General features: G+C 47.0%; 1 protein-coding gene across 1 annotated transcript in view; it reads left to right on the forward strand.

Annotated features, from left to right (window-relative positions):
- The first annotated feature begins 3,615 nt into the window (after positions 1-3,615).
- Positions 3,616-13,857, forward strand: part of KIF26B (kinesin family member 26B) — a 295,107-nt gene continuing 284,865 nt past the window's right edge. Inside the window, exons 1-2 of the mRNA XM_035558389.2 lie at positions 3,616-4,934; positions 5,029-5,430. Coding sequence (XP_035414282.1) covers positions 4,872-4,934; positions 5,029-5,430 — 465 coding nt within the window. The 5' untranslated portion in view covers positions 3,616-4,871. The remainder of the gene's footprint in view (positions 4,935-5,028; positions 5,431-13,857) is intronic.

The raw sequence follows: 13,857 nt of genomic DNA on the forward strand, positions 1-13,857 counted from the left end.
GACTTGGTCTTAGTTTGGAGTTGCAATGAATGCTTATTGTGTCTGAGTAACAGAAAGTGGGATTCTGTCAAATTCCAGTATTTGAATTTATGAACTTAACAGAAATTGGCTGCAGACTTGTCATTGCAATGCATCCCACTGCACAGAACGACTGTAAACTTCTCCATGCAACCCTGCTCTGTGAGTATACGTACGTGCACGACACCGCATCCTTTATTACTCATGAAACACATATCAATATTGTATTAATAAGTAGGCATCGATTTTCTACTGAGAACATAAAGATTTATGAAAGTAGGCAGTGCTGTGTGGCAGAAACTATGAAAGCAGTTTCTAGAAAATCTATGAAGTACTTTATATTTGAGATATGGAAAAAATTTTCCATTCCAAATAAATCCAAATAGACAGTCCTTTGTGAATAATAGATTGCTTTCATATCAGGCAAGGGCAAGATTTAAGGGCATCCAGTTTGCGACAGAATGCAAATCTTGGTCCACATTTGAACACAAATGGCTTCCTTCTACGTTATGGAGAGATTCAGGGAAGCTCCCAGTGGAGCAAGGAAAGTACAGGCTAAACACCTGCGCAATGGCCCTGAGGCAAAAGGGCTAAGCTAAGGAAACAGGGAGACATACTCCTGTCAGGCTGACAATAAAACTTTCTGGTGGTCTTCAGAGTAGGAAAAAGGGTGTTTAAAATGTACCAATGCAGATGTGTCGGTAACAGCAAGAAGCAGAAGCTGTAATTAGGACCATTTAGAGAGTTCCCTGTCTGTATTCCATCTTCCAGAGCTAGGGATTGTAACAGGGCATGAGATGTACACGTCCAGTGCTTGTCTTTTTTTATGCTGACACACAAGGTCAATCTTAGGACTTAGAAATTCTGCTACAGAAAATACCTCAGAAACCAGCTCATGCAGAGGAAATGCCCAGTCTTATTTCTCCATGATATCATACTCAACAGTTGTCAAGAACAAGTAGAAAAATACACCCCTGAAGCCTGGCATATCCCAGATACTACAAAAGAAGCATTACGTGCAACATAATCAGAAGTACAACTGCAGTCCCTGTATCTGATTTCTTCCTGTACTGCATGCATCCTTAAATCCTGCAGAATACGCAGGCTGTGGATGTGTGTGTTTCTGCTGATGTGTGTGCTACACAAAAGGATAAAGGACTTGGTGTGCTCTTAACAGAGCTTTCTGCTGAAGTGTTCCTATACTTCAGCAAGGGGATGGGAACAAGAACTGGAAAGGTTTTACAGAAGAAATATGTCAAACTAGAAAAGTCCTGGTAGTTTTATTTGTTGCCCTCAGTAATTAGCTGTTTCTATCTTTACAATTAATTTTTTGTCACTATTACCACAAATGCCTTCAATTTCCTCTGTCCCCCAATGGCCTCTGAGTCATTAATATTCTGCTTTAAGCAAGTATCGGAGCTGTCATGAATTTCAAATCTCCCCAAGGAAGCTTTTTAAAATTGTAAGTAAGACCTGATACTGAGACTTATTAGCACCAAACTTGGAAACAAAGCTTCTGTGCAGGCAGTGACGACTCTTCAACTTACAGTTGCTGTCACCTTTTTTATCCTGAGATTTATTATAAATGTGAATACCTCAAAGGATTTCTTTGATGCAGCCAACATTTCCAGCTCTCATAAACTGCTATTTATTGATAGAACTGGGATGGTGCCAGCATCTCAGATTTGAGTGATGAAGCTGAACTTCTAGGTCAGATTTAATTGCACCCATACTGAGATCTGTTCAGAAGAAATCCACTGAAAGCGTCGGAGTGATAGTACACCAGAGCAAACGCACTGTTGTATGATAAAGAAACTGGAAATGTGTATACTAGCTAAAAGACAGGTTATAAACTCCATAGAGCTGCAATATCTAGATTGAGATCAGATGCCAGACTCAATGCTTTGAGACTGGCTCTTGTTTGAACCTCTCAAATGATGCCTGCATCCAATGCTTTTGCTCCTGTCTACTTACCTATTAATGTCTGGACAACTCCATTTTTTCAGCCCTGTGTCTGGAATTAACAAACACCCCCAGCTGAAGAGTAAATCTAAAATTATCTGCAGAACAGAAAGTCCTTCTTCATTAACCTACCACAGCGTCCTCTGCAGCCACAACTACTTCTAGGTATTTTAAACTAGTAAATCAGTCTGCACTTGGGATCACACAGGTGCTAAATCACCTTACTGAAGCTCACTCCAGAAAGGGTAAATCTCCCCCCCTGCCTGAACTTAGAAAAGCTGTAAGGAAGGAAGGTCCCAATGTGAGATGATTACTAGAACCTGTAGCAGAAGTTTGAGCACCATCGTGGCTCCGTCTAACAGCTGTTCTGAACTGCTGGTGTAAGTGATTTGCAGCACAAGAAATAGGTAAACTTGAAATAGAGAGGCAGCTATGGAGGGAGCCGCATGTCTGTGGTGTGCTGATGCTGCTGCTAACTCAACGTCTTTCCTTGCTGACACATGGAGCAGAAGGGGTTATGAGAGGAAACTTCATGACCTTCCACACAAGGAATCCCAAAGAGAGGGAGAAAGCGTTGTACTTCGATGCTTCTCAGAGCAGAAGGTGTTAACCCAGAGACAGCGTTCTTAGTAGGGCTTCTTGCTGGAGTGATACTATAGCATCTTGTTCTTTGGCCAGCACAAAATAACAAGAAACGCAGAGTTTAGCAGAGAAAACTCTCCAGCTGGAGATTTTAGCGCATCTCAGCTTCCAAAAACTCTCACAGTTCAGCAAAGCCTATTTTGAATGACCCAAACCATCGATAAACACTGTCACCTGTCAGGAGGCAGAGACACCTGAGCGCCAACACAGCTGTCTCCTAAGCCTGGCCATCAGAGCCACGCAAGACTGCAAGAACAGCTCTCTCAGTACCACCTTAATGGCTCCCCCAAACCTGAGAGGTGAGAAGATGGCAGTTAGCTGCCGAGCCTCCTCAGGCTGGGCTGACTTGCGTGTTTCAGCACACCCCGAGCCCCTTCCCTGACTGGCGGAGCTCTCCCTCCGCACCAGCCAGGACCCTCCTGCTCCCACTCCAGCCGCCAGCTAAGGACTGAGGGAGCCGGACCCCGCGCCGCCAACGGCCGCCAACGGCCGCCAACGGCCGCCAACGGCCGCCAACGGCCGCCAACGGCCGCCAACGGCCGCCAACGGCCGCCAACGGCCGCCAACGGCCGCCAACGGCCGCCAACGGCCGCCAACGGCCGCCAACGGCCGCCAACGGCCGCCCGTCCGTCCTTGCGGCCGCCAGCAGAGGGCGCCCGCCGCCCGCGAACGCCGCCGGCCCCGCCCGGCCCCGCAACCGCCCCTCAGCGCTGCGGGGCCGCCCCGCGGCCGTGTCCCCGCATCTCCCCGCGGTCTCCGTCAGCCGCCGCCGGCCGGTGCCGGGCTCTGCCCCTCCCGAGGCCGTCTCGGCAGGGGCTGCCCCTTCGGTGCGGCGGCCGGCGGGGCAGCTGTGCGCCCGCGCCGTGTTCCTTCCCCCGGTGCCGCCTTGTCGCCCCGATGGCGGCCGCCCGCGGGACAAAACACGCGTGGCAGCTGTGCGTGGCGGCAAGAGCCGGGGGGTCGCCTTTGCGCGCCGCCTTGGCGGCTGTTCGGCGGCACGGGACGCAGCCCGAGGTGGCCGGGCTGCATCGCTTGTGTCAGCTTACAGGGCAGCTTTCTTAGCAGGAATGGCCGCTCCGCCGGCCGAGCGAAGTTGTGACAGCGGAGCAGCTCGCACACCTCTCCTGCCGGCACGAAACTGAGAGGGACCAGGGCACCGCTGAGGGCTCCCCACGGCCCTCACAGCCGTGAGGGTGCTGCGGGGCTGCACTGCTAGGGGATAGCAATAGGAGGGTGCAAAGGGGGTGCGGGTCCCCTGCGCGTTCTGCCCTCTCTATCGCATCCCCCCTGCTTTGGCTGTACCGGGGGTCTGGCATTCGGCTCTTTATTGCATCCGTTTCTGAGAAAATCACCAGCTTGCGGCGAGGAGGAAGATCTATCACAAATGATTGTGCTATCTGCAGGGCTTGAAGTGAAAAGGGAGCTGTATGTAACCAGATGCACATAACCCACAGCCTGCAAACAGAAATCATAATTGTAGGGAAAGATTAACAGGGAAACAAGCCAGTAGAATTTTATTGTTAAGAGATCAATTTATTACGCCCTCGGCTGCGAGTTAAATTAATACACGCAGAATTACAACACGGCAAAGGGATGCCTGTGCCCGTCGCGGGGAGAGCTCGCTTTTTCTTTCGCAGTTATTTAGGGAGGACCGGGAACACTTGTGAAGTCATGTCCATGAAAGCCCCGAACAGAAGCGAGTAACCAATAACTGCGGTGCAAGCAACAAGGTCCCCCCCACCGCCGCCCGCCCTTCGCAAGAAAAAGGGGGAAAAAATCACCGGTGCCAATCAGGGCGCACCGCAAAATCGCAGGGACCCTCCCCAGCAGCGCCTCGGAGCCCCCGGCCCCTTCCCGTGCGAGGCTGCGGGCACGGCAGGAGGAGGAGGAGGAGGCGGCTCCTCCCAGGGACCGGCTCCCGATATTTTTTGGAGGATTTGCTCGCAACTCGGTTACGGACCTGAGGGGGGAACAAGTTGCCGCCGTAGCGGGGGCGGGAGGCTCCGCAGCCGCCTCGGTGCGCTGCGACTGCGGCAGGGAGCCGTGCCGAGCCGTGCCACCGGGGGAGCGATGAGGAAGAACCGGGCGGCGGAAAGCCCCGCTGCCGAGCCCGTCGCCGAGGACTGACGGCGTTTCGGGGCTGAGCCATCCCGAAGCGGCGGAGGCGCTTCCCCGGGACCGCGGGCGCCCTCGGATGCGGGCTGGGGGGCCGCTAGGAGCCCCCACCCCCGGCGCGCTGCCGAGCCACCATGACCTCGGTGGCTGGAACCAAGGAGCGGGGCGCAGGCACGGCGCGGAGCAGAAAATACGGGGTAAGTTGGGGCCGTGACCGGCCGGCACGGCTCGGGGCGTGGGGGGGAGCGGGCTGCCAGCCCCGCCTGACCCGCTGCTCCTTCTCCGCTGCAGGTGACCGAGCCCTGCTCGCCCACCAAGCCCGGCGCCCCCTTTTCCCCCGAGAGCTGGTACCGGAGGGCTTACGAAGAGTCCCGGGCCGGCAGCCGCCCGGCCCCGGAGGGAGCCGGCTCGGCGCTGGGTTCCTCCGGCACGCCGTCCCCCGGCTCCGGCACCTCGTCGCCGGGCTCCTTCAGCGGCTCGCCGGGACCCGCCTCGCCCGGCATCGGCACCAGCTCCCCCGGCTCGCTGGGCGGCTCGCCGGGCTTCGGCACCGGCTCGCCGGGCTCCGGCAGCGGCGGCGGCTCCTCGCCGGGCTCCGACCGCGGCGTCTGGTGCGAGCACTGCAACGCCCGCCTGGCGGAGCTCAAGAGGCAGGCGCTCAAGCTCCTCATCCCCGGGCCCGTCAGCAGCAAGGTGAGGCTCGCGGGGTTTGGTCGGGCTGCCCGCTTCTCGGGCTCCTTGCTCTTGCCCGTCCCTTCCTCTCGGTTCGCGTGGGGTACGGCAGCCCCGTCCCCGGGGTGTGTGGCAGCCCATTGAGATTGCACCCTACCGCCCCCTTCCCCTGCATCACCGGTGGTTTTGCACTGTGGTTTACCGGGCGGGTGCTCTCGTGCCTGCTGAGGGGTGGGCAAGGGTGGGGATGCCACACGGGAGTCGTGGGACCCTTCCCATCCTGCTGCCGTTGATCCATATGGATTTACAAAATGGCCTAGCACTTAGCAGCGAGCCTAGTGGCAGGGTACGTATGGTCTGGTGACTGCACGGCCAGCTGTGCGGCAGAGACCCTCCTGTACTTCAGATGAGGCATTGACATGCTGTATGAGCCCAAAGGTCAAATAGGGAAGCTGTGGCAGACCACGACATTGAACCCAGCTTTCCAGGGTGTTGTTAATGTAAGGATGACTTGGTGATGGTGTTCTCTACAGAGAAATAGTAGATGATCTTTTTTTTAAGAAGACCTAAAAATACTCAGAGCTTCTGGACCCAGAGCATTGGATTGAATAATCCAGTGCCTAAAAAGTATGGAAGCATTTCTGAAATCCATCCTCAGGTTGTAAGAGCTGATTGATCATGGGTAGGAGCTGAAAGTCTTTGGAGAGACCAGACTGCCGACAGAGACAGACATATTCTGGAATTCCCTGATTAAATTTTATTTTGCATTTTTTTCCTGTTTGATTTACGTATAAAGATTAAGACCAACGGCCCTCGAAGAGTTCCCAGTAGCCAGCCCTTGGCTGACCCCGTGCTACCAAAACAGTGAGCGTTGGGCTCCTCCATAGCAACCCTGTGAGCGTTGTATTGTGAACGGGTCTACAGCTCCCAGAACATAATACAATGCAATTTTGTTTGCCCTGTTGGGTTCAGGTGCTATCAAATGGTAATATTTACTCTTCCACTTCAAAGAGTTTTCATTAGTGGTTGCGATAAAGAGGTATCATGGAAAACAGCTGAGTGCTGAGAAAGGGTCTTCAGTATTACTGTTGTTATACTCCCCATTATTTATTTATGTGCTGTTTGAGAGGGAGTTGGTGCTGTCTTGAACAAAAGACTAACGGGCTGGTTATTACCTTGTCTCAAGAGCTGGCTTAATTGACTTCATGAAAAGGAAAAAGGGAGAACCATAAAAATTGATATCACTAAATGGATGGTAATGGTTGGTTCCGTGGAAGGGACTCTGTACCAAAATGTTTACAAACTTGAGGCTGTGTGGTTTGGCAGTGTTTACCAAATTCTCCAGAAGCGAGTATACTATGTGGGAAACTGGATACAGATATGGGAGCTGTTGGAGCAACTGAAATTGACCATGGGGGTAAAATATAAGCAGCAAGGCTTCATGTCCCTTGCAAAGTGTTAGCCATAAACCACTTTTGCAGTGACGTAAAGATGTGTGCAGGACTTTCTTGTTATAACAGTGGTAGCTGTTGCCTGTCCTAGCCTTCCAGAGATGTTCCCCTCCTGTTACTGTTGTTAATTGTTCTGTTGTTCAGAGTTCAGCTGATGGTGTTGACCAGGCCAGTCTCTATTCACATCAGTACTAATCCTTACTTCTTCATTTTCAGCCACCTTATCCTATGCTCTTTTCTAACACCTCTCTTCCAAGCCTTCCAGTTCTGTAGGTCTGCCCCTTACAAAACTTTCTAGCCAGTGTGTAGGTGTGGAGTTAGGGAGGAAGAAGGAAGCATGAGTAAGGTGATCTCTGAGGGCTGTGGTGACCCTCTCCCCTATTCTCACGACTATTGCCAATGACTTCTTAGGATTGGATATGCAAACTTGTTATTGGCATCCACTAGGCAGCCTTATCGGTGTCTGGCTGGGGGACAGCAGGGTGTTGGTGTGGGCTCTGCCAGCTCAGCCAGGGCCTGCGTGGTGCAGTGACGCACCAGGACCCCTGTACTGAGATACACGGTGCTTTTAAGTGTGCAAATGGCCCTGTGTCTGGGGAAAGCTTGCTTCTGTTTGGATTGAGGCTGGAGCCTACTGTGTGGTGCTAGTGTGACTAGCATTTATCAGGGTCCTGTGAGGTACCCTTTTGATTGCTGCTGTGGGAATAGGTGTTGGGGTGGATCTGGTCCAGCGGTTGGGTTGGGTGGAAGAAGGAACTGATCATGTTCTTGAGTCTGGGTGTTCCCTCCAAACTTGCAAACCATCTGACAACTCAAGACTATGGTGTCCAGTAGTATTACCAGTTAGTTGTGTCCACCTTTATTAGAATGGAGCATTTAAAATGTCAACCTTCTTTCAGTCAGCTAGGTCTTGGTAACTTGCCTGACCACTCTTGTTGGTGCTGTTGAAGATGGCCTAGAGATGTCATTAGCATAATAAATCAGTGGCACCTGTTTCACATCTGTGTTGTAGTTAGGGATGCATAAAACCCTGGGTACTGTGTATTGCAGAACAAGCAGAATGTGAGGGTATCTGTGTTTTGACATGTATCTTATAGCAGATGTTAGAATTTGCAGTAACCTATCTGAATGTGAACATACATTTGCTTTCCACAGCGTATAATCATGTAAAGGTTTGTCTGTAGGTGCAAAGTGTAACAGTACATTTAATTGCTGCATAAACAGACCAAGCTTTATGCATGAGGCTATGCACTGAAGCTTTTCATTTTGATATAGAAAAAACAACACTTAACCTGTCGCAAGCTGCGCTGACTAGCTCGTTGTTAGTGCTGAGGTGTAGAGCTTTCAGTTCCTAATAGAAACATTTTCTCCTAATATGTCAACAGGATGAAAACTTAGTAGTCTTTTTTGGGGGGGTGAGGATGATGAATATACAACTGTAATTGTGCTGCTCCTTTATTTTAACTATTTAAAATGTAATGCTTCCTGACAAATGGAAGAAGAAAAATGCTAACGTTTGTTTTTTTTCCCGTTCTTGTGGTACAAATGTACCTAAATGTTGTTCAGCAATTATCTGCATACGGGGGTTTTGTGTTAGGGGAATGAAATTTTATTGTAACTCCTGTGTGAAGCATGCCCATGGGAAGTGACTGGCACAAGAGGCTGTTATAGTTGCACGTTGTAGTCTGTAACTGAGAGGATTGTAGAGCATTTGGTGGTCATTGTTTTTTGTTGTTGTTGGAATCAAACACTCTTATGGTAATAAGAGCTGTCTCAAATTACTAACATTGTTTTTTAACAATTTTAAGCTTGTTCTTGGGCTATATTTTGAGACAGGCATCCCTCAAAGTTCTAGCATAGGAGCTTATGGCACCACTCTCCATGCTTATCAGAATTCATGAGATCTGCTTGCCGTCACTTCAAACCTGTGATAGCCTCTGGCTTCTTCGGAACGCTAAACTTGTGGGTGTCCAACGAAGAAATGATCAGTGGGTTTAATTGAAGAGTTGCTATATTTATTTACATCAAACTATATAGTGTGTAAACAATCAGTTGAATGCTAGTAATGAGTAGTCCCAAGCCAGTGCTTATAATTTGTTAATGTGGAGTTGAGGGAAAAAATGATGAATGCAGCCTTTAAACCTAGAGGTAATTTTGGTGTGCAGACACTAATATCTGCTTTGGTGTGCTGTGATTAATAAGGATGCTGACATATTCTGGACCATCCCCTGGCTAAAAGGTCTGTGCTTGCAAGTGTAAGAGATGGACAAATTCTGGTTTAGCACAGTGTGGCTGTGAATGGAGGAGAAGTTGCATTCAGGGTAGTTCTGTTTTTCCCTGGCAAATTTACTGGAACTCTTTTGCTTGCGTGTTGTTGAATTAGCCTTTTCTGTTCAAGGGGTGTTAAGTAGTCAAAGACTTGACTAATAATTATTAATAATGAAGAAAGCCCTGAAGCTGGTCTAATGAAAAATAGGTTCCTGTTAGCTTGGAGCTGCTCTAGAAACATTCCCAGTAGACAGGACAGTAATGAACCCTTCCTCAAAGCTTAGCAAGTGGCAGAATAATGGAATTTCATTTCCGTCTGGACCTTTAATTTGTGAACAAGCACGGCCAGTCTGTATGGTTACTTAATTCACTGTGCAAAAATCTCAGTCACCTAATCATTTCATCCTAACTCATTGTAATGCAGATAGGATTATTGCATTAGAAATGTGATTTTAAATGGCCTGGGGCAGTAATTTGTCAGCATTTGGAAGGATTAACCCTATTAAAGTTTAGGCAACAACAACCGTTCTTTTGTGTTGCATCACAGGTCACAATACCAAACATTTAGCATAACTCATCTGTGAATCTTTTTACAATTATATGTTTCCTGGCAAGTTGGGAAACAGCAAGTGACTTTGTTTGCCCTAGAATTACAGCTGCTTAGAGGCAAAAGGATATGCTTTTACCTCTGACAAATGAATGTCAACCCTTTTCTAGAGGCAGCTGCAAGTCACCTGTCTTATTGTCAGTGTGTGAAATGATGTAAATATTTCTCTCAAGCTTGCAAATGTCTTGTGAGGTAAAGGTGAAGATACTGTATATTGGGGGCTGTCAAAACTGCTAGCTCTGCAGCTTTCTCCATGGGATTGTAAGAGTCATTCTTACCGAGTGCCCTGGAAACTAGGAACAGGTCTATGATTATGTTTAGTGAATTGAGACTGTGGCGTTTTTCCTACCAGAAAATAAAATACTTTCAGGAGACCATAGGCTGTGTTGTTGAGGGGGAAAAAATATTTAATTTTTTGTCTGAGGTAAACCTCTAAGGAGGAGCAAAATTTTGGTCAGACTGCTCTTTCTACAGAGACTTGGCTGAGCATCTAAAAATACTGTATTCAGAAATACAGTACCTAGTCTGTAGCTGGCCTTTTGCCGCCAGACTATTATAAAGACAGGTTCTTCGAGGTGCTTTATACCTGCCAAGAACTCTGCAATGATTTCTAAAATCATCTTATATTTTCAGATAGTTCTATTATCTGCCTGGAAATAAGAGTATTGATGTGGGTAGTAATCTTGTATAGTAAGCCCAGGATGTTTGGTGTACTGTTTTGGAAGGGGAGGAGGAGGAAAGGTAGTCTATTCTGAATTCCCTGGAGAGCATTAGCAAAAGTGTCGTGTGTCACCAGTACAAGCCATTGGCATGTCCTGGAACTCATGCTGGTGTCAGCAGGTTATTAGAAAGCTGCAACGCTGTGTCTGCAGGGTTGAAAGACGCTTGCAGTTTTGCCACATCAGTGGTGTGTAGCCTTGATGTTGCATCATTGGGGTGCTTCCAAGCACGGAACTTGCGGCACGCCACTGCAGTGAACTTTACTGCTGTTGTCTATGCAGTGATGTAGTAGGAACTGTAGCATTTTGTGGCGTGTGGTCTGCATGTCAAAGGTGTGGATGTTCTAACGTAAAATGTTAGCTTAGATCTTAGTGAAGTGTCGTGCTGTAGCTTCAGAGGCGTGTATGTTTGAGTGTGAGGAATACAAGCATGTGGGCTTTTCCCCCAGTATTGGATGAATAATGCCTGCTCCATGTTGTTTGTTGCTGAAGCTGCAATTCAAGAGCTATCCCTGACTGCAGGAAAGCAGCTTGCATGTTTACTTTGAATTAAGCAAGCTTCAGTATGTAACGACCACCTGGTGAACCAAATGGTATCCTAAGAGTGAGAACTTCCAGAAGTGTCTCTCAAAATCTTTCCTATTACTGGTCCAAACTTTGGTTGCACTGTGATACTGACTGAAGCAACAGTCATTAATTAAGGCATTAATTAAGCTCTTCTGGAAAGCAGTGGTGGGGTAATAACTGCAAACTGCCTGCTGTAGTCACACTGAAATGCTGCTTTTCTTTGGATGCTTTATCTTGCAGGTTGGAAAGAAATGGCAGTGTTTCACTGAGCAGTTTTTTAACAAGGGGGTGCTTTTTGGAGCAAGGTTAAGTTTAAGGGGATCATACCATGGCTACATCCTTATTCGTAGGTTTATAGGACTCAAATCCTCAGTGAATCATGTTGCCCAGTTTTATTTTCAGTTGCCTGCTGTTCAACCTTCCTACATTAAACCAGGAATTACAAAAAGTGAACACAACTAGATTGCCAGGAACTGTTTAGATCTTGTTTCAAAACTTGAAACACATAATCAGATATAAAACAATACAATTGTACCAATAAGGTAACATTCATATGTATTTGCTTATGCTGATTTCCTCCCCTTCACCTTATATTAGACTAAAAACTTTGAGGTATAGCTTAAAAATGCCCTCAAAGCATTATTGAGGTTTCTCCAAGCAAAAGCATTGACCCTCACAAGATATTTAGTAAGGCAGTGTAATGTTGACTGGACTGTTCTGATGAGCTTGGGGTGGAAGACTTTTGGAAGATCCTGCAAGAAGTGTTGAATATTGAAAACTCTTACTTAATGAGCTATGTCTGATTACATACAATAAGAGCAAAGAAGCGGGAAGGAGAAGAGGGAGGTGATGGTCCAGATCTGAACTGTGTCATTCTGTTGACTTGTATGGAATCGTGGCTGGATTGTGACTTCACCAAAATCAGCAGGGTTGCATTTAGGCCACAGCTCTACCTATTGCATGCCTTGATCAGGAAATACTTGCGTGCATTTAAAGCAGCAGTCAGGTGCCCTGCTCAGGCTGAGCAGGTCTAAGAGATCCTGGATCCTTCTGAGCTTCCTAAACTGTCTTTTCTTTCTCTTTTCCGTATGAAGGTCATAAGTTAGCATCCCTGCCGGTCTCCTCTGTGAATACATGGTGGTTGCTCCCTGCCGTAGTTCTTATCAAAATGATAGATAGTTCAAACACTTTCAGTGGTGCTGCTTTCTAAACTCAGATCCTTTTGATTGAAAGGTCAGGGAGTGACTAGATGTGCTTTTATTACAGCAGATGTGAGGAGGCCATGATCCCTGAGAAGGGTAGTGATGAGAGCTGCACAATGCATCCAACCATAACCTCAGTTGTAACCAGTACAGAATACAGGGAGTATTTTTAGTTACTTACAAAAGAGAAATTAAAAGGAAAATAAGAGTTACCTAGATAAAATAATAATTTTTTAAAAAACTGGTGTTTGATTGCACCTTGGATTTACTTTCATGGTGTCAGAATTAAATTTATTGGTTTTTCTTTGTAGTAAGGATGTTAAAAGCTCCTTACCTTTTCAGCATTGGTATGGTTCTTAAATTTTTATTTTCATGTTCAACTGTTTGTTCAGTCATCGCTAAGGCCTTCTATTCTGTTCAATCTGTACTATTAAAACCTAGTCTGTGGTTGATCTTGCATTTCTTATTATAAAATATTTTAAGTTTTCTGGGAGGGAAGAAAAACTTCAATCTGAGAACCCTTCAGGCTGTTTCCTCTTCTCAGCATTCCCCCGAAACAGTATTCAGTAGTACTCTTTGTACAAGGGGAAAAAATAAATGCTAAGGAAGTTCTGTTTGAGAGACCCAAGGGAGCTAAAAGGGCCTTAAATTGGTCTTGGCTTACAAGTCATGACAAAAACAGAGGAAAACCCTCTCCTCTGAAGGAACTGGATACCTTTGGATTCTAATAAGTAAAGCCTGTGTTGGTAGGAGATTTTTGTGTTGCATATTTAAACTTGTAGTACCTTCCTCTAACAAAGCAGGGCTGAGTCTGCTCACTTTGCCCAACAGGTTGGAGAAATTTACTTAAAGACCCAACAGTATGTGTTCTGTTAGTAGGCGGTGAATGATCTTATTCAATGAATTTGGTGATTCAGAAAAAGCATCAAAAGCTTTCTTAATTATTTTATTCTAATAAAACGAAACCCACTAAGCCAATATGAGTTTGGCTATGGGAAACACATTAAATGGGTGGTGATGTGTCAGAGCAATTGCATATGCAGGAGCTATGATGTCTGTCTCCGACACTGCATGACAGATGTGAAGCATCCATCCAGGTCCAGTGTCTGTAGGAAAATCTCAAATCAGGAATAGGATCTGTTCAAGCATTTGGTTTCCAAGTGAACTTCAAGTGGAAATTGCTTTATTTTTTTTACAAATGTTTCAACGTGCAGATTTTCTGTGATCTACTAAGAGCAAACTTCTACTCTTAGTTTATATCTTGCCATGCCCCTGAAATCATAAATATTTTGACACGATCATTTATTTGCACTTGTGTATTCACAGAGAATTCTCTATTCCATGGGTTTGCACAAGAACAAAATTCTACTCACATGAATGTTTTGGGGAAAACCAAATGAAAGGGGGCTTTGACAGCTGTCACAGTAAATGTGTGGGTTACTTTTTTTGAAGGAAAAGTGGAAATTCAGTGGTTTCAGGGTGTTCAACTTTGTTTGGAACTGTCTGAGCAGACCTACCTCAACAGTGCAATTAATTTTCCCAGTTCTGTTCATTCCCTCTTTTTCTCCCACCCTCATAATTAACTGAAGATAAATGAGGGTTCAGGAATACAGCCCCTGAATTTCTGTGGGGCC

This window comes from Cygnus atratus, chromosome 3 (genome assembly GCF_013377495.2).
Source record: "Cygnus atratus isolate AKBS03 ecotype Queensland, Australia chromosome 3, CAtr_DNAZoo_HiC_assembly, whole genome shotgun sequence".
Classification (NCBI taxonomy): Eukaryota; Metazoa; Chordata; class Aves; order Anseriformes; family Anatidae; genus Cygnus; species Cygnus atratus.